The sequence below is a fragment of the Lepidochelys kempii genome, chromosome 20, assembly GCF_965140285.1.
Source record: "Lepidochelys kempii isolate rLepKem1 chromosome 20, rLepKem1.hap1, whole genome shotgun sequence".
In the NCBI taxonomy this organism is placed as follows: Eukaryota; Metazoa; Chordata; order Testudines; family Cheloniidae; genus Lepidochelys; species Lepidochelys kempii.
In genome coordinates, this window is record NC_136399.1 from 26,450,072 (window position 1) to 26,472,192 (window position 22,121).

At 66.4% G+C, this 22,121-nt stretch overlaps 1 protein-coding gene across 11 annotated transcripts in view; it reads right to left on the bottom strand.

The window, feature by feature from the left end:
* Positions 1-22,121, bottom strand: part of PDE4A (phosphodiesterase 4A) — a 168,323-nt gene that overhangs the window by 12,814 nt on the left and 133,388 nt on the right. For 9 of the 11 annotated variants that reach the window (XM_073318230.2, XM_073318231.2, XM_073318226.2 and 6 more), the window contains 5 exons: positions 10,034-10,219; positions 9,362-9,398; positions 6,347-6,420; positions 5,584-5,633; positions 5,060-5,172 (listed from right to left, as the gene is read on the bottom strand). In XM_073318230.2, coding sequence (XP_073174331.1) covers positions 5,060-5,172; positions 5,584-5,633; positions 6,347-6,420; positions 9,362-9,398; positions 10,034-10,219 — 460 coding nt within the window. Of the gene's footprint in view, positions 1-5,059; positions 5,275-5,583; positions 5,634-6,346; positions 6,421-9,361; positions 9,399-10,033; positions 10,220-10,760; positions 11,224-22,121 lie in introns of those variants that run through there. The other 2 variants (XM_073318235.2, XM_073318225.2) reach the window with 2 other exon arrangements.

Genomic DNA, 22,121 nt, shown 5'->3' on the forward strand with positions numbered 1-22,121 from the left:
TGTGGCCGGGGCAGAGGACCTGGCTTTAGCCCCCCAGCTCCCCGGCCAGGGCAGGCACGGAAATCTCAACCTACGGGCACGAGCCGCACGCAGCAAATTAGGTCAAAACTGACACCCAAAAGCAGCACTCGTCCTGACCCACAGGGGGGAGGGGCACAGGAGCACAGCTGGGGAGGCCATGGCCTGGGGGCAGCAACAGACGCAGCAGTCGCTGTCCTTGGGGGGACGTGGCTGGGGAATGGGCTGCTTCCCCACAGCTGGGAGAGGAGGACGGAGGGGGCTCAGATGGGAATGCCCCCCCCAGCCCCACATCGGGAAGGAGAACCCCCAGGGGAAGAACCTGGGACCCAGGGCAAGGGGGAGACACAGAAGGAAGGGCCTGGGAGGGGTGGGGGTCAGGGCTGGACCACAGGGGGAGAAGGGTGGGGGAGGGGAGCAGGGCTGGATAACCTGGCGGATGGGGGTGGAGTTTTAAGGGCCAAATATAAAACCAAACTAAAGGCCCGATTCCCCGTCCCCCTCTCCCCATGGGGCCTGGCCTGGCAGGAGTCACTGGAACCAGTGGGTCAGAGCAGGGGGCTGGGAGCTAGGATTCCTGGGTTCTCTCCCTGGCTCTGGGAGGGTGACCAGAGCTGGGTTTAAAGGCTGAGTGGGGGTGGGGGGTGTTGGGAGGCCCCAGGGGTTCAGACCCCTCCCTGGAGCCTCCGGGGCTGCCTGCGGGCTCCAGGGCCGGCCCTGGTTCCCAGCCCGGAGGGCCCTGCCTTCTGAGGTGGGGGACGCACGGTGAGCAGCCATGGAGGTGCAGGGCAGGTGGCCTGCAGCCCCTGGCGCACAGGGGGGCCCAGTTTGGGCAGGTGAGCCCTTCCCCAGCCCTGTGCGGGGCACTGTGCCCAGCAGCTGCAATCAGGAAGGACCAAGCCTAGTGGCTGGGGGGGACTGGCACCCCAACTCTGCAGGCTCCCAGGGTGCAGGGTGTTACCCCCAGACTCCAAGCTGTGTGCAGAACCCCCTGCCCCGAACACGGCTCCAGCACCGGCCTTAGGCGCCCGAGGGGAGAAGGGGCTGTGGGCAGGGGTCTGAGCCTTGTGCTGATGGCTGGAACTGACCCCCCCAGCTGGTGCCTGAAGGGGCCGGGTGGTCTCCGTACGAGAGGGATGGGGTAGGCTACAGGGGCACACAGCTCCACGACACCCCCCAACCCAGCTCACAACACCTGCCCCAACACCCAGACATAACCACACACCCCGTGAGGGGGCATTCAGGGGACACACATGGAGATTTCACACACACACAGACACAGAAGGGGTGTTCAGGACACACGGGGGGGTCTCTCTCTCACGCACACACACCAGGTGTTCAGGACATGGGGTGGGGGGGGTCTCTCTCTCTCTCTCTCTCACACACACGCACAGGGGTTGTTCAGGACCTGGGGTGGGTTTTTTTCTCTCTCTCACACACGGGGGTGTTCAGGATACACAGAGGGGGGCGTTTCTCTCTCTGACACACACACACACAGGGGGTTGTTCAGGACACGGGGTGGGGGGTGTCTCTCTCTCTCTCTCAGGCGTGCGAGGGGCACCAGAGCCGGGAGACAGTGGTGCTGCCCATGGGGCACTCGTGCGCGGAGCAGTGGCCGCACCAATGTGACATTGTCGATAAGGCAGAAGGGCAAAATCACCCCCTCCCCTCCCCCGTCACACGTACCCCGGCTCCCTGCCGGCCCAGCCGGCCCCCCCCGGCCATGCCCCACCCCCCCGACGGGTCCATGCAGCCCCCGGAGCTGCACATCTGCTGCCCCGGGAGAGGCCCCCTGCAGCCTGCTCCCCCGAACTGGGAACCCCCTCGATGCCAGGCCAGGGGGAGCTGCGGGCCCTGTCCCCCAGCCTCCCGGTGGGCCGGGGCAGAGCCAGGGCGCCCCCACTCCCGCCCCTGTCCCCGTTACCTGGTCCCACCAGCCGACCAGCCATGGCTTCGCGCACGTCTCACAGAAAAAATCCACTAAGGGCATCTTCCAGCCTGCCCGGTGGCAGCCGCGGGCGGCTCCCCGGCTCAGGGGCGCCCGTCCACCCGCTGCCCGTCTCTGCTGCAGACGGGGTGCCGACCGGGGCCCCCTCCCCTGGCAAAGGGGTTAATATCCCGGGGCCCTCTCTGCCCCTGGCATGACGAGAGGGGGAGAGCGCCCCCGGGCTTCCCCTCACATCGCCGCGGGCCCCCCGCCTGGGGTGGGCACGGGGGGCACAGACGGCCCGGGGAGGAGCAGGCCGAGGGCTGAGCCGAGGCACTGCCAGCCGGCGTTGCCCGTACTGCAGAGGAGCAGGGAGCTACCCACAGTGCACCGCTGCCCGGCTCCCCGTGCCCTCCCCGCCAGCCGCGGGGGGGGAGGGGGGGCGGACGCCGGACGCCGCTCACTGGGGGAGGAGGAGGAGCCGGAGTCTCCCGCCAGCAGCAGGCCCGAGCGCGCCGGCCATCCCTGGGTACCAGGGCACTTCACTCCCCCGCCTCCCGTCTCCCGGGGCAGCGGTCACCGGGGCGACGGCACCTCCTCCCGCAGCCGCATCCCTGCCTGGCGTGCGGCTGTCACTGCAGCGCATGGCAGGGCTGAGACGGGGGCGGGGAGACGCCGGGGGGGGGCAGGGACCCTGCTGCTCGGAGCTAGGGGCCCCACGAGATGGGGGGAGGGGGTTAACCGGCTAACCCAGAGCTCCCAGCCCCACGGCTCTAACCACTGGCACCTGACTCCTCTTCCAGAGCCAAAACAGAACCCAGGAGTCCTGATTTTGGACTATGTTTCTCTCCTTCCAAGATGATGGTCTAGTGGGTTAGAGCAGGGGGGGCTGAGAGCCAGGACTCCTGGGTCCTATTCCCAGTTCGGGGAGGGGAAGTGGGGTCTAGTGGCTAGAGGACAGGCCTAGGCCCTAGGGCCCCGTGATGGGACTGGAACCCAGGAGTCCTGAAGACATGGGCAGAAATGCTGCCAAGTAAAGCAGCCCCCTCCCCCTTCCCGTTACCCCTCCCTCTGCCAGCCCCTCCTCGCCCCTGGGCTCCCAGCTCCCCAGCTGGCTCCAACCTCTTTTATCGCAGCTCCCAAAACCAAGCCAACTTTGTGGGACAAGCAGCTGCGCTCCCCAACCCCGTGAGCCAGCCCAGCCCCCTGCCCCCCCACTACCACATGGACCCTTCCACATCCTGGATCCTCCTCTGAAGGGGAGTCCCCGTTTCCATGCCAACGCCACTCCCGGGGTGCACAGTGGGAGGATCCCTGAGGTGAGATTGGAGGGGAGCAGCCAGAGCCGGAGACACGACACGTGTGTCATTGCAACGGGCTCGCACCCCTGCCCAAGGGGCCACACGCCTGCCCGGACACGGGGTCACACGCCCGCCCGCACACGGGGCCACACGCCCGCCCGGACACGGGGTCACACGCCCGCCCGGACACGGGGTCACACGCCCGCCCGGACACGGGGCCACACGCCCGCCCGCACACGGGGCCACACGCCCGCCCGCACACGGGGCCACACGCCCGCCCGGACACGGGGTCACACGCCCGCCCGGACACGGGGCCACACGCCCGCCCGGACACGGGGTCACACGCCCGCCCGCACACGGGGCCACACGCCTGCCTGCACCTGCCCAGACACAGGGCTACACACCCACCCGGACACAGGGTCGCACGCCTACCCGCGCCCACCCAGACACAGGGAGACAGGGCCTTGAACCCACATGCATCCACCTGGACATGGGGCCATGCCCCCACCCACGGCCCACCACACGCACCAGCCCAGAGACGGAGACACTCACACTCAAGCCCGGACACACACAGGCATGCACACTTGTGCCTCTGCATACCAGGACGTGGCGATGTACAAGCAGGGCACACGCCCATACAGATGCCATCTCCGTTCCAGGAACTCACCCATCTCCCTCCCACCCTGCCCAGAGCTCGCCCAGCCCCTGGCATCACCCCCAGGTCCCCCAGTCTTCCACGCCTTGCCACAGCAGGTCCCTCTATTGCTGCGTCTCGACGGGTATCCCACCCTGCATGCCAGCTCTCACTGCCAAAGCAAAATCTACCCAGAAGGCACCTGGTCCACGCTGTACACAGGAGATCTGGCCCCTGGACCCCAGCACAAACGCTGTGACCGCACAACCTCACACAAACTCTCCTGAGCCACTGGGCACAGTCCTGCAGCAGGGAGTCCCACTGCTCCCCAGAACAGGGCTGGTGCCAAGATGACCACCCCACCCACTGAGATCCTGCCAGGCACAAGTCCCGCCTATCCCTGCTCATTTGCATATGACCTTGTGGGAACCCAGAGCCAACCCAGAAACCACCACACACCCGACGCCGGTTCCTAGCCAGGTAGCCACGGTGAGGGGCGTCTTAGAAACGGGGGATGGGCAGGCGTGCGGGGGGGTGAATACATATGGGGAAGGACTTGGATAGGTGGGGATGGAGGAGATTGGATGGATGGACAGGCAGACGGGGGGAATGGATGGAGGGATGGACAGGCAGACAGGGGTGTTGGATGGATGGATGATGGACAGGCTGACGGGGGTGGTGGATGGAGGGATGGATGGCCAGGCAGACGGGTTTGCGTGGGGATGGATGGAGGGATGGACGGCCAGGCAGACGGGGGTGGTGGATGGATGGAGGGATGGACGGACAGGCAGACGGGGGTGGTGGATGAAGGGAGGGATGGACAGGGGTGGTGGATGGAGGGATGGACAGGCAGATGGGTTTGCGCAGGGATGACGGAGGATGGACAGGCAGACGGGGGGGTGGATGGACGGATGGACTGACAGACAGGGTGGTGGATGGATGAATGGCCAGGGAGACGGGGAGGGGGATGGATGGACGGATAGGCAGACCTGGGGGGAGGGGGGTGTGTGTGGATGGACGGATAGGCAGACGGGGGTGGGGGACGGATGGACGGCCAGGCAGACAGGTTTGCATGGGGACGATGGACGGCAGGGGCAGGACACACCCAGCGACAGGCACAGGGACCAGCCCCCGCCCTCACCCTGGGGCGCCCGGCCTGGGGCTGGGGGGCAGCCCTACCTTGTTGGAGGCCATCTCGCTGACGGAGCGGTAGGTCTGGATCGTCTCTAGCTGGTCCAGGCACCAGTCCAGCTCCTCCAGGGTCTCCTTGGCCAGCTGCTGGTAGGTCTCCTCTGGGGGCCAGAACGGCTGCCGTGAGCACCGACCCAGTGAGGGCCCCATGGGGTCAGAGGGGGTCTGGGGGAGCTCCCCCAGCTGAGTCCAACAGCGCCCACCTGCATGTGGGAGGAGGCTGGGAGTGGGGTCTAGTGGTTAGAGCAGGGTGGGGGGAGGGGTGGGAGCCAGGACTCCTGGGTTCTCTCCCAGCTCTGATGCTAACTCCTCACACAACCATGGTAGAGCCAGGCCTCCCGCTGCTGCAGTTTCCCCCCTGTAACCAATCCCCCCAACCCCCTAGGTGAGCCACCAGAGTAGGGGTGAGCCACCAGATCCCAAAGACGTGGTGCCCTCCCACATCGGGATTCCCAGGCAGGGCCGGGGGGTCCCCATTCACGGCCCCTCCCCCAGCGAGAGGCAACGCTTACCTGACAGCATGGCCTTGCAGAAGGTCGGCTGGCTGCCCACAGGGGACCTCCTGGGGGGCAAGAATAGACACCCGCTCAGCCACCCCTCCACAGCGCAGGGCGCCCCGGCCATGCCCCCCATCCACCCCCTACGGGCCTGGGGGGCAGGAACAGCCCCAGCGCAGGGTGCCCTAGCCACGACCCCCATCCACCCCCTACGGGCCTGGGAGGCAGGAACTGCACAGGGGTGGGCCAGGAGCAGTCAGGTGCAGGGCCTTTGCCAGCCCCACGCTGCCCAGGGAGGCATCCCCCTCCTGCCCCCTTTCTCTGTGGCTGCGAATTAGGCCGCTAGAGGACACTCAGTGGGGCTCACGGTGCCTGGGGGGGATCGGCAAACGGGGCCCCTGGGATCCCCGCAGCAGGGCTGGGTGCAGATGGGGGGGGCTGGGGCCAGCCCCCGAAAAGGGGTGGGGGGGGTCCCTGTGCAGCTCACCCCAACCGCATTTCCTGGGGTGGGGCCGTCACATGGCCCAGGTGTGATCGTGGGGGGCCACATGGGGGGGTGCTGGGCTACAGGCAGCGGGGGAGGGCTCATGAGGGGGGGCTCCCCCCTCCGTCAGTGCTGGCAACCCTGAGGCTATTGGAGCTGTTCCGCCATTTCTGCTGGGGGGGCTGACTCCCTAAATCCCCGGACAACCCCCACTGCCCCCAGCCAGGGTGAGAGAAGGGGAGCTGGGACCCCGGGGGGCAGGGAAGGGGGCTGGGGTCCCGGGGGGTCACTCACTTGTTGGACGCTGGGGTCGGGATGTTGGCCAGGATGGAGAAGTTGTTCCTTACGCTGCGCAGACTGGCCAGCACCTGCAGGGAGAGGAGGGTCAGGGCTGGAGCTAGAAGGCTGGTCGGGGGGCACCCCCTCCTTGCCAGGGGCCCACAAGCAGCCATGGGGCCTGCAACCCTGGGGCCCTTCTGGGCTGGAGCTTCCTGCATTCAGCTCAGCACCAGAGCTGGCTGTATTTTAAAAAATCCTTATTGAGGTCCCAGGGGCAAACCATCCCGATGTGTCGAAAGAACAGTAAATATGGCAGGCGACCAGCTTGGCTTCACGGTGAAATCTTTGCTGATCTTGAACACAAAAAAGAAGCTTACAAGAATAAAAATATTGCTCGGGCATGCAGGAGTGAAATCAGGAGGGCCAAGTCACACCTGGAGTTGCAGCTAGCAAGAGATGTTACGAGTAACAAGAAGGGTTTCTTCAGGTATGTTGGCAACAAGAAGAAAGTCAAGGAAAGTGCGGGCCCCTTACTGAATGAGGGAGGCAACCTAGTGACAGAGGATGTGGAAAAAGCTAATGTACTCAATGCTTTTTTTGCCTCTGTCTTCACGAACAAGGTCAGCTCCCAGACTGCTGCACTGGGCAGCACAGCATGGGGAGGAGGTGACCAGCCCTCTGTGGAGAAAGAAGTGGTTCGGGATTATTTAGAAAAGCTGGACGAGCACAAGTCCATGGGGCCGGATGCGCTGCATCCGAGAGAGCTAAAGGAGTTGGCGGCTGTGATTGCAGAGCCATTGGCCATTATCTTTGAAAACTCGTGGCGATCGGGGGAGGTCCCAGACGACTGGAAAAAGGCTAATGTAGTGCCCATCTTTAAAAAAGGGAAGAAGGAGGATCCTGGGAACTACAGGCCAGTCAGCCTCACCTCAGTCCCTGGAAAAATCATGGAGCAGGTCCTCAAGGAATCAATTTTGAAGCGCTTGGAGGAGAGGAAAGTGATCAGGAACAGTCAGCATGGATTCACCAAGGGCAAGTCAGGCCTGACTAATCTAATTGCCTTCTATGATGAGATAACTGGCTCTGTGGATGAGGGAAAAGCAGTGGGCGTGTTGTTCCTTGACTTTAGCAAAGCTTTTGACACGGTCTCCCACAGTATTCTTGCCAGCAAGTGTCACGGAGTCCCTGGGCGATGCTCTGGAACTGCTCCCCATGAAGCCAGTCAGGACTCTGGGGTAGTCGCCTTTCTGTGAGCAGCCTGTCTTCAGGACACACAGCTCACACAGCTTCCACCTTCCTGGGTCTGGCCTCGGAGCATTCAGCATCCTCTGCCCCTCCGTGTGCTTCCCCCCAGCGAGTCCGCTCAGGCGGGGCTCCTGGGGAAGCCAGAGGGTCCTGCACCCCAACTTCGCAGTCAGACGTGACTCTCAGCCAGCCAATAAAACAGAAGGTTTATTAGATGACAGGAACATGGTCTAAAACAGAGCTTGCAGGTGCAGAGAACGGGACCCCTCAGCTGGGTCCATTTTGGGGGGCAGTGAGCCAGACAACCACGTCTGCACTTCACTCCATGTCCCAGCCAGCCCCAAACTGAAACTCCCTCCAGCCCCTCCTCCTCTGGGCTTTGTTCCTTTCCCGGGCCAGGAGGTCACCGGATTCCTTTGTTCTCCAACCCTTCAGCTCTCACCTTGCAGGGGGGGAAGGGCCCAGGCCATCAGTGGCCAGGAAACAGGGTGTTGGCCATTCTCTGTGTCCAGACCCCTGCACACACCTGCCCTCTAGGGCTTTGCAAGGATCATACACCCTTACCCCACCCCCTAGATACTTAAGAACTGCATAGGGGAAACTGAGGCACCCCCACAATATTCGGAGGAAACATTAAGAACAGGCCCACTTCGTCACAGCAAGTTAAAGAAGTATGGGCTGGATGAATGGACGATAAGGATAATGGACGAAAATTGGCTCAACTGGTAGTGATCAATGGCTCCATGTCTAGTTGGCAGCCGGTATCAAGTGGGGTGCCCCAAGGGTCGGTCCTGGGGCCGGTTTTGTTCAATGTCTTCATTAATGATCTGGAGGATGGTGTGGATTGTACTCTCAGCAAGTTTGCAGATGACACTAAACTGGGAGGAGAAGTAGATATGCTGGAGGGCAGGGATAGGATACAGAGGGCCCTAGACAAATTGGAGGATTGGGCCAAAAGAAATCTGATGAGGTTCAATAAGGATAAGTGCAGGGTCCTGCATGTAGGACGGAAGAATCCCATGCACAGCAACAGACTAGGGACCGAATGGCTCAGCAGCAGTTCTTCAGAAAAGGACCTGGGGGTTACAGTGGACAAGAAGCTGGATACGAGTCAGCAGTGTGCCCTTGTTGCCAAGAAGGTCAATGGCATTTTGGGCTGTATAAGTAGGGGCATTGCCAGCAGATCGAGGGACGTGATTGTTCCCCTCTATTCGACATTGGTGAGGCCTCATCTGGAGTACTGTGTCCAGTTTTGGGCCCCACACTACAAGAAGGATGTGGATAAATTGGAGAGAGTCCAGCGAAGGGCAACAAAAATGATGAGGGGACTGGAACACATGAGTTATGAGGAGAGGCTGAGGGAGCTGGGATTGTTTAGCCTGCAGAAGAGAAGAATGAGGGGGGATTTGATAGCTGCTTTCAACTACCTGAAAGGGGGTTCCAAAGAGGATGGATCTAGACTGTTCTCAGTGGTGGCAGATGACAGAACAAGGAGTAATGGTCTCAAGTTGCAGTGGGGGAGGTCTAGGTTGGATATTAGGAAAAACTTTTTCACTAGGAGGGTGGTGAAGCACTAGAATGCGTTTCCTAAAGATGTGGAATCTCCTTCTAGAGGTTTTTGAAGGCCTGGCTTGAAAAAGCCGTGACTGGGATGATTTAGTTGGGGATTGGTCCTGCTTTGAGCAGGGGGTTGGACTAGATACCTCCTGAGGTCCCTTCCAACCCTGATATTCTGCGATTCTATGACTAACACCCCCCCACCCCCGTGTGGGGGCCAGCACTCACCTGGGCGAAGGGTGTCACGATCAGGTCCTCCGTGTGGCTGCGGGGCAGAGAAACCAGACAGGGTGAGCGACGAGGCCCCCCGCAAAATCCCCCCCCCCGCCAGTCCTGGGGCTAGTTCCAGCAGGGGGGCTGCGCTGTGGGGGAGGGTGCTGCGCCAGGTCTGCACCGGGGTGCTCTATGCCTGGGCGGGGGGGCGGTCTGGGCTGGGCGGGCCCTGCAATGGGGGCTACACAAGGGATGCTGTGCCCGGGGGGCCCTCTGTGCCATGGGGGCTATGCCAGGGAGCTCGATGCCGGGGCGGGGCTCTGTGCTGGGGGGGCTTGCCAGGGAGCTCAGTGCTGTGGGGGCCTCTGTGCCAGGATTGTACCAACTGTGCCGGGCTGGGCACCATGTGGCTGTGCTGGGGGCTGGGGACCATCTTTGGGGTCTGTGCTGGGGGTGCACAAGGGTTGTTGCCTCATTCACAAACTGAGGGGGGGCTTCCTGCCACTGCACAGCTGTAGGGGAGGGGAAGAGCTGGGAGGCAGGGCTCCAGTGGGGGCTGTGGGGCAAGGCTCGGGGGGGCAGTAGGGGAGGGCTCGGGGGGCAGAACTCCAGGGTGGCAGGACTCAGGGGGGCAGCGGGGCAGGGCTGGGGGGGCAGGACTCCGAGGGCAGGGCTCGGGGCACTCACGACTCGCTGGCGACAGAGGAGTTGCGGGACATGGTTTTGGGCGACAGGTCGTAGTCGCTGTCCGAGCGGTATAGGAAGGACTCGCGCCGCTGGCCCGGTGGGAAGCTGGGGTGCAGGACGAGGCCGGGGCTGGCCTGGGGGTCCAGGGGGCTCCTGGCCGGGGAGGGGCCATTCTCCACCTCGAAGCTGCAGGAGGAGACAGAAGACAGGTGAGCAGGGGGTCCCAGGCCTGCACCCCGGCTCCGGTGCCCCCGTCCCCTGCTATAAACACTCAGTGGTTCCCTCTGGTTCCCACGGCCCCCTGCCGTCTCAGCCCTGCCCCCCGACTCTGCCGGTGCCCCTCACTCCCGACCCGCAGCCCCCTACTGTCCCAGCCCTGCCCCCCCCCACTCTACCGGTGCCCCTCACTCCCGACCTGCAGCCCCCTGCCGTCTCAGCCCTGCCCCCCCCACTCTACCGGTGCCCCTCACTCCCGACCTGCAGCCCCCTGCTGTCCCAGCCCTGCCCCCCCCCCACTCTACCGGTGCCCCTCACTCCCGACCTGCAGCCCCCTGCCGTCCCAGCCCTGCCCCCGTCAGGCTCGTTTCATGGCTACCCAGCTCAGCCCCCTTCCTGCCCCCCAGCCAATCTGGGGGGTTCAGGGTGGGGTCTCTTCCCACCAGCAGATCCTCTCCCGGACTGAGCCCCCAGTCCCGCGGCCCCTCCGGCCCAGCTCAGCCCCACTCACCTACGGGGGTGCAGAGAGCTGCAGGGCAGAGCCATGTTAGAGCGGCATGGTCCGGGGAGCGGCCGGCCTGGGGGCTGCCCCACGGGGTCACTGCTCGCCAGGGCCGTGGGGGCCACAGGGCTCAGAGCTGCCCACCCCAGAGCCCTGCGGGAGCCGGGCCGCCCACCCCCACGCCGCATGGGGCCCGCGCAGGGCGGAAGTTGCCGCAATCGGGTTGGGAAAGGCTGGCTTTGGGGGAGGCCTGGTCCCAGCGGCTCCCCCAGCTGGGGGCTGACTCACAGCCCCGGGGGGGCCCTGCTCCCGCTGAGCCGCACCGGCTTCCTGCCCCCGCGGGAGGAAAGGTGCAGGAGGGGCGGGGGAGAGCCCCAGGCCCTAAGTGCCAGGCCAGGCTGGGGGCCCCCCCGGAAGTACCAGCCTCTGGGCTTCCTCCCTCCCCTTGGTGCCTTTCGCTTTCAGTTATCCCAGCAGGAAGGCGGCTGCCGACCCAGCTCCCCCCCTCCCCGACCCCAGGCCTCCCCCATCACGCCCCACTCCCCTCCCCCACCACGCCCAGTCCCCTCCCCCTCCCCCACCATGCCCCGCACCACCCCGCCCTCCCCCACCACGCCCCGCACCCCTCCCCCACCACGCCCAGTCCCCCTGCCCCTCCCCCACCACGCCCCGCTCCCCTCCCCCACCACGGCCAGTGTCCCCCAGCCCTCCCCGTCACGCCCCGCTCCCCTCCCCCACCACGCCCAGTCCCCTCCCCCTCCCCCACTCCGCCCAGTGCTGCCCTGCCCTCCCCCACCACGCCCTGCTCCCCTCCCCCACCACACCCCGCTTCCCTGCCCCTCCCCCAACATGCCCAGTCCCCTGCCCCTCCCCCACCACGCCCAGCTCCCCCCAGCCCTCCCCGTCACGCCCCGCTCCCCTCCCCCACCACGCCCAGTCCCCTCCCCCACTCCGCCCAGCGCTGCCCCGCCCTCCCCCACCACGCCCTGCTCCCCTCCCCACCACACCCCGCTTCCCTGCCCCTCCCCCATCATGCCCTGCTCCCCTCCCCCAACATGCCCAGTCTCCTGCCCCTCCCCCACCACGCCCAGCGCCCCCTCAGCCCTTCCCCATCACGCCCCGCTCCCCTCCTCACCATGCCCAGTCCCCCTGCCCCTCCCCCACCACGCCCAGCGCCCCAGCCCTCCCCCGTCACGCCCCGCTCCCCTCCCCACCATGCCCAGTCCCCCGTCCCTCCCCCACCACGCCCAGTGCCCCCAGCCCTCCCCCGCTCCCCTCCCTCACCATGCCCAGTCCCCCTGTCCCTCCCGCACCACGCCCAGTGCCCCCCAGCCCTCCCCATGACGCGCTGCTCCCCTCCCCACCATGCCCAGTCCCCCTGCCCCTCCCCCACCACGCCCAGCGCCTCCCAGCCCTCCCCCGTCACGCCCCGCTCCCCTCCCCACCATGCCCAGTCCCCCTGCCCCTCCCCCACCACGCCCAGCGCCTCCCAGCCCTCCCCCGTCACGCCCCGCTCCCCTCCCCACCATGCCATGCAGCCCCCGCTAGCCCAGCCGGAGCTGAAAAGCGATGACCCCCGCTCACTAGTAAATCCCCCTCCTGTGGCCTTTCTCCAGCTCCCCAGAGGAGTCTGCCCAGGGGACATGAGCTGCTGCGACACAGTGTGTCCAGCAGAGGGCAGTGGTGCACGCACCCCCATTGCACACGCATTCCCATGTGAGCTTGCACACTTCGTTTGCCCCCCCCCCGATTTGTGTGTCCCGGGGGGAGGGGGATGGATCTCAGGTCAGGCCCCCTCAGCCCCTGGCCCGATTCCCCCCCAGCTACAGCCCTGCTGCTGCCCGAGGAACCGTGGGGGGAGGGGCTGGCTGCTCTCATCTAAGTGCCGCCCCTCCCCTCCCCCGGGTCTCTGGCACCCATGGGGCTTGGGGAGTTTGGCAGCACAGGGATTGGCAGGGGGAGTGGGGGGCCTGGGGGCAGCAGGGCTGCAGGCGTGGGAGGGGGCTTCCCGATGAGCCCAGCCAGGCAAGGAGCTGGGGCACTGGGGGAGGGGAGGGGTTCCAGGTGCAGTGCCCCCAGGGAGGGCCACTCTGTGCCCCAGAGACACGCGTGTGCCCGGGCAAAGGTTCCCCCACTCTCCCTGGGGGCCCAGCCCCCCTCACCACGGGGCTGCTGAACCTGGTGGGCAGGGGCCTGGCCTGGGGATCTCCAGCTGGGCTTCTCCCCCTGGAGGGAGCGGCCCGAGCACGGGCCTGGGGCTCAGGACACCTGGGTTCTGTCCCCAACTCTGACCTGCTGGGTGACCTGGGGCAAGCCCCTCCCACCCTGCGGAGACTCAGCTCTGTGGAGCGCCTGGTGTCTAGCTGCCCCCTAGCAGAGAGCTCACCCCGAATCCCGCCGCAGGTCCCCTTGGCAGAAAGTCTGCCGGGACCCATCCCGCCCCCAGGGGTGGGCAGCTATTAACCTAGCCAGCTGCTACAACGGGCAGCGAGGGGCACCCGCAGAGCTGGGGGGGCAGGGCTGGGCTAGCAGGGGGCTGCGGGTCGGGAGTGAGGGGCACCCGCAGAGCTGGGGGGGCAGGGCTGGGCTAGCAGGGGGCTGCGGGTCGGGAGTGAGGGGCACCCGCAGAGCTGGGGGGGCAGGGCTGGGCTAGCAGGGGCCTGCGGGTCGGGAGTGAGGGGCACCCGCAGAGCTGGGGGGGGGCAGGGCTGGGCTAGCAGGGGGCTGCGGGTCGGGAGTGAGGGACACCCGCAGAGCTGGGGGGGGGCAGGGCTGGGCTAGCAGGGGGCTGCGGGTCAGGAGGGAGGGGCACCCGCAGAGCTGGGGGGGCAGGGCTGGGCTAGCAGGGGCCTGCGGGTCGGGAGTGAGGGGCACCCGCAGAGCTGGGGGGGCAGGGCTGGGCTAGCAGGGGCCTGCGGGTCGGGAGTGAGGGGCACCCGCAGAGCTGGGGGGGCAGGGCTGGGCTAGCAGGGGCCTGCGGGTCGGGAGTGAGGGGCACCCGCAGAGCTGGGGGGGCAGGGCTGGGCTAGCAGGGGGCTGCGGGTCGGGAGTGAGGGGCACCCGCAGAGCTGGGGGGGCAGGGCTGGGCTAGCAGGGGGCTGCGGGTCGGGAGTGAGGGGCACCCGCAGAGCTGGGGGGGCAGGGCTGGGCTAGCAGGGGGCTGCGGGTCGGGAGTGAGGGGCACCGGCAGGGCTAGGGGGTGTCTATCATGGTGCTGAGGGGTGGCAGGGTGGCAAGGGGGGGCCTCTTTTGCCTACCAGCATCCTGGCAATGCTATTTACAAACACACAGAGTGGGGGGAGGGGCCAGCTTTGTGCTCAGACCCCCCCATTCCCCCCTCCGAGCCGGTCTTGCCGGTTCTTCTGTGAGCTGAGGGGGCGGGGGGCGGGGGAGGCCTGCCCCTCTCCCCAGTTGCTGCCAGGGGCAGGGGCGTCCCGGGGCGAGGGGAGCGGTGCCAGGTGATGCCAGCAGCTGCTCCGGGGCTCCAGGTGTTTGTGTGACTCAGCCCCAGAGTTTAGCCCTTTGGCGGCTGCTGATGGCGCTAGGAGGAGGGTGGGAGGCTGGGGGGGCACGAGCACGGCTCCCCCCTCCCCGCCAGCCCCCTCCCCGCCCTGGGAGGGGCAGGTTCCACTGCAGCGTCCCCACAAGCCGCAGTGAGCCCCCGGCTGCCGGGCCGGTGGGGGGCCGTGGTGGGGTGGGGCTGCGGGAGGGGCAGGGAGCGAGCAGCGGAGACACCCCCAAGTGCTCACGCGGCAGAGCAGGGACGGAGCCGCCCGGCCCCGGGGGCCCGAGCTCAGCCGGGGCCGTGTCAGAGCTGGGGTCTGGCTGCTCCCGGGCCTGAGAGCTCAGCCCCGACCGCTGCTGCTGCTGGTCCCGCTGGCACCCCCGTGTGTGTGCACAACCGCACCCCCCCGGGCACCACCGCACCCCCGGGCACCCCCGCACCTACCCGCACACACACCCCCGGGCACCCCCGCACACACCCCCCCGGGCACCCCTGCACCTACCCACACACACCCCCCCGGGCACCCCCGCACCTACCCGCACACACTCCCCCGGGCACCCCCGCACACACTCCCCCGGGCAGCCCCGCACCTACCCGCACGCACACACACCCCCCCGGGCACCCCTGCACCTACCCACACACACCCCCCCGGGCACCCCCGCACCTACCCGCACACACCCCCCCGGGCAGCCCCGCACACACCCCTGGGCACCCCCGCACCTACCCGCACACACCCCCCCGGGCACCCCCGCACCTACCCGCACACACACCCCCGGGCAGCCCCGCACACACACCCCCAGGCACCCCCGCACACACCCCCCGGGCACCCCCGCACCTACCCGCACACACACCCCCGGGCACCCCCATGTGCCCTCACACACACATCTGTGCACACCTGCACACTTTGCAGTCTCACACACCTGTGCACACCCACTGCGGGCACACACAGAATAAGCCCCATGCATCTCCCTGGCCAGCTCTGCTGGGGGGAGTGGGGGAGAGGCCGACACACACAGGACCCCCCCCCACGCCCTCTCTTGACCTGCCTCAGCCTCCCCCGCCCCCCCCCACCCCAATCCGGCTACACAAGGGCTTGCACGTGCCTGTCCCAGCTCAGACCCACCCCGCCCCGGCCTTTCCAGCTGTGACGTTGACCCCCCACTTTAGTAACCCACACTCCTTAGCCATCAGCAGCAGCCACCCAGTCCCCTCCCCAGCCCTCTCAGCCTTCCACAGGGCACGGGGAGGCCCAGGCTAGGGATGGGCCTGAGGCCAGCACTGGAGCTCCCTTTGTCCCCTGTGGGGCAGGGGGTCACGGGGTCAGAGCCCTAAGCCAGCCTTGCCAGGAACACACCCCAATGGGGAGCCTGGGGCAGCCCTGGATCCACCCAACCTGCCCCGTCAGCAACTGAGCTGCCGTGTGCCCAGCCCCCAGTGGGCAGGTGCTGGCAGAAGGGACCCCCGGCCCCGGAGGAGCTCTGTGCTGGGCCCAGCTGGCTATGGAGACGGGGTCAGGGCTGCCCCCGGAGTGATGGAGAGTACAGCTGGGGAAACCGAGGCACAGGAAGAAGATGGGACCTGATCAGGGTCACACAGTAGGAGCGTGGCAGAGCCAGGGAGAGACCCCAGGAGGCCTGGCTCCCTGGGTGAATTGCACACACACATCAGTGCATTGTTCACACGGCACACACATCGCGCTGCGGGCCGGGCGGGCAGGTCACAGCACTGCCTGGGGCTGCCTCCCAGCTGACGCGGGGCAGGAGCTGACGTCATCCCGGGGAGGCCAGCGAGCAGGGGTACACAGGAAGCGATAAGATTACGGAGCCCTGGGGTGACGCAAGGCAAGGCGTTATCAGCCCCAGGAGAAGCAGGGAGGAGCCTGGGGACAAGGGCGCGACTGATCAGGGCCGTAGGCCTCCAGCCGCCCTGCACCCCTGGGCTAGCCAGAGCCAGCTGGGGCCACTGCAACCGAGAGAGGAGAGCCGCCTGGACTAGCGGATGGAGCACAGGGCTGGGGCTCAGGACACATGCTCTGCCGCCTCCTTGCTGGGTGCCTCGGGCAAGTCCCCGCCCTGCTCCACGCCTCAGTTTCCCCATTTGTAAAATGGCTAAATCCCTTGATGACTGGGGGGCCTGGATAGCCCAGTGAGGGGTGCCAGGTAGATATAAATGTGGGGGGGGGGGCGGGTATGGGAAACACTGGCTGACATGGCTCCAGGGGTGGGCTGGCTGGGAAGAAAGGGGGAGGGACCTACCCAGCCAGCTGCCCCCCCCCCCCCCCCCGGAGTTGGAAGGGAGGGTTCTGGCTGCTCCAGCTGTTTGCAATTAGGGCTGGGTGGGGTTGGGTTTCTTGGAGGGGGAGGGACTCTTCTGCTGGAGTTCATGCCAAGTCAGCGCTGGTCCCCAGCCGCAGCTGTATGGGGGGGAGGGAGGAGGGGCAGCTGTGAGCTCCTGACAGGCAGAGGAAACATAGGGGGGGGGCATTCCCCACCCCAATCCCCAGGGCTGACAGGACAGGAGGGAGCCATGGATGGGGCCCTCTGTGCCCACAATCTGCAGAGCCCCATGGCAACCCCCCCGTCTGCCCCCAGTGGACGGATGCTGAGGGGCAGCCAATGCGCAAGGCACCAGCTGGCCCTGAGTGGGCCCCCATAAGGCCCGACGCCCCCTCACTCAGCCCAGCCCAGCTCCCCAGCTCAGAGCAGCTGGCGAGGGGGCGAGGGGGGTACCAGACGGGATGAGCTGGGAGGGCTGCAAAACACAGATAGGAGCTAAAGCAACAGGATACAGAGAAGTAAGCGCTGATCTTGGGAACAGACCAACGGGTGTCTCTGGGAGCGCAGGGGGGTCTGGTGGTCAGAGCAGGGGTCTAGGAGCCAGGACTCCTGGGTTCTAACCCCACCTCGGGGAGGAGAGGGGAAGGGAGGGGGGCTATAGTGGTGAGAGGAGGGGGGCTGATGGTAAGAGTACCTGGCTCCTTTTCTACTCCACTTACTATCTGTGACCTTGACCAAGTCCCTTCCCCTCCCTGTGCCTCAGTTTCCCCACCCGTGGAACAAGCTTGGCTCCTGTGCAAGCTGCTCTGTGAAGCTGAACACGTGGATATTTGCACAGGGCTTTGGACTGAGGCTGCTGGAGAAAGGTGAAGCCAGAATAAACAAGGCTTTGGCTCAGCACATTCTGCTCTCCCCCCGCCCCCCACAAGCCAGCCCCACCTGGGCCCTGCCACTGACCCCTGTCCCTGGGGCCTCCGGGGGACAGGTCCGGGTCTGGCTTTGGACTCAGTCCAGGCTCCTGGAAGCTGGCTGCAGGCAGGGCTATGAGAGAGAGACCCGCAGGAACAGTCCAGGCAAAGCCCGTAAGAACCCCGGCGTCCGGGCAGGGCAGACCGGGTCCAGTCAGAGGGGATTTGGCGCAAGCCTACAGAGAGACACCCGCCGAATGGGGGACCAGGCCCCCCGAGGCACAACCAGCACTCGCGAAGGGAGGTGGGGGACCCTGACGGACTATGGGCTTGGAGCTCCCACAGGACGGCTGAGAACTAACTTTATGCGCCCCCTTCCCCAGCCGTGCTTCCAGCTCCCCCCCGACCCCCGGCCGGTCGCACAAACCAAGCGCAGCCCCCCCTGCGTGGACAGCGCCGGGGAGCAGGGTGGGAAACGCAGCCGGCCTTGGCTGGACCAGGAGCCTTCACAGCCACGGCAAACCCCTCGTGCAGACGCTGCCCCAGCTGCACGAGCCGGGGCCCCGGCCGCAGCACGGCAAACGCTCTCCTGCCCTGCTGGAAGCAGGTCTCTGCCCAAGGTCCCAGGGCTGCCGGGCCCAGGCCGAGCTGGCAGGGGCCGAACCCCGGGCACGGCCCCCCTCACGTCAATGCCAGCAACAGCGAGGCCGCTTTGGGGCGGAAAGATGAGAATCCAGCTGGGCCCTCAATGCCGGAGCTGCTTGAGACAGAAACCAGATCATACGACAACGGCTCCTAGAGACCCCTAACACAGACCAGGGGCCAGGCGTTGCCCAGACCCCGGCCGAGACCAGGCCCCGTCGGGCCGGGCGTTGCCCAGACCCCGGCCGAGACCAGGCCCTGTCGGGCCGGGCGTTGCCCAGACCCCAACCGAGATCAGGGCCTGTTGAGCTGAGCATTGTCCAGACATGGAGTGAGAAACAGCTCCTGTCCCATCTAAACAGAGGTGGGAAACTGAGGCACTGAGCAGCGGACTGATTTGTCCAAGATCGGCGGCACAGCTGGGAATAGAACCCAGGCGTCTCGGGGGGCAGCCCAGCGCTTGCCCCCCGCCCCCCCCCCGACCACTAACCCCAAGGCCCTGCTTTATGTGAAGCGTCCTGTGAAACGCACCCCTGCTCTCTATGCCAGCCTAGGGCCTGTCCCATCAGCCCCTGCTCCAGGGCTGCAAAGGGGGACTCCCACCTGCCACCAACAGCCAGTGGGGAGGGGGCACACGGCCGCTCCAGGGCACCCTCCCCCGGCTCAGTCACCGGGTGCAATGGGGAGCCGGCGACGAAGGAAGTGCCAGCCCTGAGCACCCAAAAGCCACCCGTCCCCGCTGCTCTGCCCCCAGGGTGGTCGCTGGGACCTAGTGCCCATCGCTGGAGCCTCTGGCCCCTGGAGTGGCACAAGGGGTAAACGAGGCGTTGGAGGAACCCAAGCCCCTGGGGGTGAGGGAAAGTGGAGCCAGGCCAGGTGTAAATATAGCTCCTGGCTCCAGTTTCCTGCTTGACATTTCACTGCCGGCACCAGCTGCCTCCTGGCTCGGGGAAGGGACAAGCCAAGGGCCACAAAGGCAGGGAGGGCCCTGCTCAAGGATCTAGCCCCTCAGGCCCCCTGTTCCTCACCTGCATTGGGCCATCCCATGGGACGCGGGGGGGCACCGCAGAACCACCCAGCCCAGAGTCAGCGCCAGGGGCTCAGCACACAACACCCACCCCCTGAGCCCCCAGCACCCCCCAGGGAAAGGCCCAGCGGCTCGGCCCGTGCAGACCTCAGCTGTCAATCAAGAGGCTCATTGACTTGCAGCTGAGACCTGGCAAACTCAGGTCACTGAGTGGCCTCGGAAGGCGAAGGACCAAAGCAGATTCAAACTGGCGCCCTAGAGGCTCGGGCTCCGGCCCCTCGGACCCCAGCGGGGGGCGGCTGGAACCGAGGATGAGCTCCAAGGAGCCAGCCAGCCAGAGCCCCCTTCCCGCCCCCCACCCCAAGGTCAGGGTTTAACCAGGCCGCACACCGCCAGGGGCAGGACAGGGTCACGGGTACCGATCTGGGCAGCATTGTCCTAAAGGCCCCCGCCAGGGGCATCAGTGCACACGCACACACTCGCCCCCCGAATGGGCCCCCGAGAGTGCACACACACGCACACACTCGCCCCCCGAATGGGCCCCCGAGAGTGCACACACACGCACACACTCGCCCCCCGAATGGGCTCACAAACACACACGCACACTCGCCCCCGAGAGTGCACACCCCCGAATGGGCTCACAAACACACACTCACTCGCCCCCGAGAGTGCACACACACGCACACACTGGCCCCCCGAATGGGCTCACAAACACACACGCACACTCACCCCCGAGAGTGCACACCCCCGAATGGTCTCACAAACACACACTCACTCGCCCCCGAGAGTGCACACACACGCACACACTCGCCCCCCGAATGGGCTCACAAACACACACGCACACTCGCCCCCGAGAGTGCACACACACGCACACTCGCCCCCGAGAGTGCACACCCCCGAATGGTCTCACAAACACACACTCACTCGCCCCCGAGAGTGCACACACACGCACACACTCGCCCCCCGAATGGGCTCACAAACACACACGCACACTCGCCCCCGAGAGTGCACACCCCCGAATGGGCGCACAAACACACACTCACTCGCCCCCGAGACTCCACAACTCCCCCCCGAATGGGCGCACAAACGCACACACTCACCGGGGTGGACACGTGGGGACACGCACGTTCATTATCAATGCACACAAATGCACACTCACCGCCAGCACGGCCCCCGCCGACACACACGCAAATGCCCCCCGGGGACCCCCCCCGCGCTCACCGACCTCCCCGCCTTGCCCAGCCGGTGCCGCCCCACGTCCGCCTCGCTGAAGGAGAAGTGCATGGCCCGGGGGGGACCCAGGAGTCCGGGGGAGCCCCGGGCTGGCATGGGGGGCCGGCGGCTCCGGGCGGGACAGACCCGCAGCCGGTCCCGGTAGCGCTCGGCTCGGCTCGGCTCGGCCCGGCCCCGGGCGCCCAGCTGGCCGGGGAGGGGCCGCGGTCGGCTGCAAAGCCCGGCGGCGGATTTCGGGGCCAGGGCCCGGGGCTGGGACCCCCGGGGGAGCCGGGGGCTGGGCTCCCAAGGGGGGGCTGAGCTCTCCGGGCGGCCCGAGGGGGTCACGGCTCCGCGCCAGGCCCCGCAGAGCCCCCGCCCCGGAGCCAGCCCGGGCCCCCCATGGGCCTTTCCGCCTGGCCTGGCCCCGGGGGGACACTCGGGGGGCTACAAGCCAAAGACTCCGAGTTCACAGGCGCTCGCTCGCTCGCTCGCACAGCCCCCGCTTGTGCCCGAGGGGAGCAAAGTGCCTTAGAGACATCCCGGCTCGCACACGCGTGTGCGCTCACACCAGCACCCCGCAGCCAGGCCAGTCGCCTCCTTTCACGCGGGGCAAAGTGATGGACAAAGCAGGGAAGAGACTTGTGCCAGGGACACGGACTGTCAGAAGTGGAACCCAGGAGTCCGGGCTCCCACCCCGCACCCCCTGCTCTAACCACCAGCTCCCACTCGCCTCCCAGAGCTAGGGATAGACACCAGGAGTCCTGGCTCCCAGCCCCCTGCTCTAACCACCAGCCCCCACTCCCCTTCCAAAGTGCAATGCTGTTCAGCAGCTATGGGTTTATTATTGTAGGGTTGGGGGGGCAGTGGGCGGGAGGGTTTGTTATTGTAGGGTTGGGGGGGCGGTGGGCGGGAGGGTTTGTTATTGTAGGGTTGCGGGGGGGCAGTGGGTGGGAGGGTTTGTTATTGTAGGGTTGGGGGGAAGTCGGCAGCAGGGTTTGTTATTGTAGGGTTGGGGGGGCGGTGGGCGGGAGGGTTTGTTATTGTAGGGTTGCGGGGGGGCAGTGGGTGGGAGGGTTTGTTATTGTAGGGTTGGGGGGGCAGTGGGTGGGAGGGTTTGTTATTGTAGGGTTGCGGGGGGGCGGTGGGTGGGAGGGTTTGTTATTGTAGGGTTGGGGGGGCAGTGGGTGGGAGGGTTTGTTATTGTAGGGTTGCGGGGGGGCGGTGGGTGGGAGGGTTTGTTATTGTAGGGCTGCGGGGGGCGCGGTGGGCGGGAGGGTTTGTTATTGTAGGGTTGTGGGGGGGCAGTGGGTGGGAGGGTTTGTTATTGTAGGGTTGGGGGGGCGGTCGGCAGGAGGGTTTGTTATTGTAGGGCTGCGGGGGGCAGTGGGCGGGAGGGTTTGTTATTGTAGGGTTGGGGGGCAGTCGGTAGGAGGGTTTGTTATTGTAGGGTTGCGGGAGGGTTTGTTATTGTAGGGCTGCGGGGGGCAGTGGGCGGGAGGGTTTGTTATTGTAGGGTTGTGGGGGGGCAGTGGGTGGGAGGGTTTGTTATTGTAGGGTTGGGGGGGCGGTCGGCAGGAGGGTTTGTTATTGTAGGGCTGCGGGGGGCAGTGGGCGGGAGGGTTTGTTATTGTAGGGTTGGGGGGGCGGTGGGTGGGAGGGTTTGTTATTGTAGGGTTGGGGGGCAGTCGGCAGGAGGGTTTGTTATTGTAGGGTTGCGGGAGGGTTTGTTATTGTAGGGCTGCGGGGGGCAGTGGGCGGGAGGGTTTGTTATTGTAGGGTTGCGGTGGGGCGGTGGGT